The 248-nt window shown below is 58.5% G+C and overlaps 1 protein-coding gene across 1 annotated transcript in view; it reads left to right on the forward strand.

Annotated features, from left to right (window-relative positions):
• Positions 1-248, forward strand: part of LOC119591098 (neurotrypsin-like) — an 8,538-nt gene that overhangs the window by 1,412 nt on the left and 6,878 nt on the right. The window contains exon 4 of the mRNA XM_037939816.1: positions 8-208. Within this exon, the coding sequence (XP_037795744.1) occupies positions 8-208 (201 nt within the window). The remainder of the gene's footprint in view (positions 1-7; positions 209-248) is intronic.

A 248-nucleotide genomic window follows, 5' to 3' on the forward strand; every position in this document is an offset into this window, starting at 1 on the left:
ACCCAAGGTCCTCTGCAGGAACCTCGGCTACACAGGCGGATGGACCCTCCCTCTCTTCGGCTCCTACTTGGGAGAAGACCCGAGTCCTGTGTCGGTTTCGGCCTCGCAATGTACCGGAAACGAACGGTGGATTGGCGAATGTCCCTCCTTGAACTGGGCGGAGGAGGACTGCTCGGAGAACACTGCGGCGATAATGTGCTCCGAAGGGGTAGGTCGTTCTCGCTGCTGGTGCTTGTTCGTTTGTCTTT

This window comes from Penaeus monodon, chromosome 28, assembly GCF_015228065.2.
Source record: "Penaeus monodon isolate SGIC_2016 chromosome 28, NSTDA_Pmon_1, whole genome shotgun sequence".
Lineage (NCBI taxonomy): Eukaryota > Metazoa > Arthropoda > Malacostraca > Decapoda > Penaeidae > Penaeus > Penaeus monodon.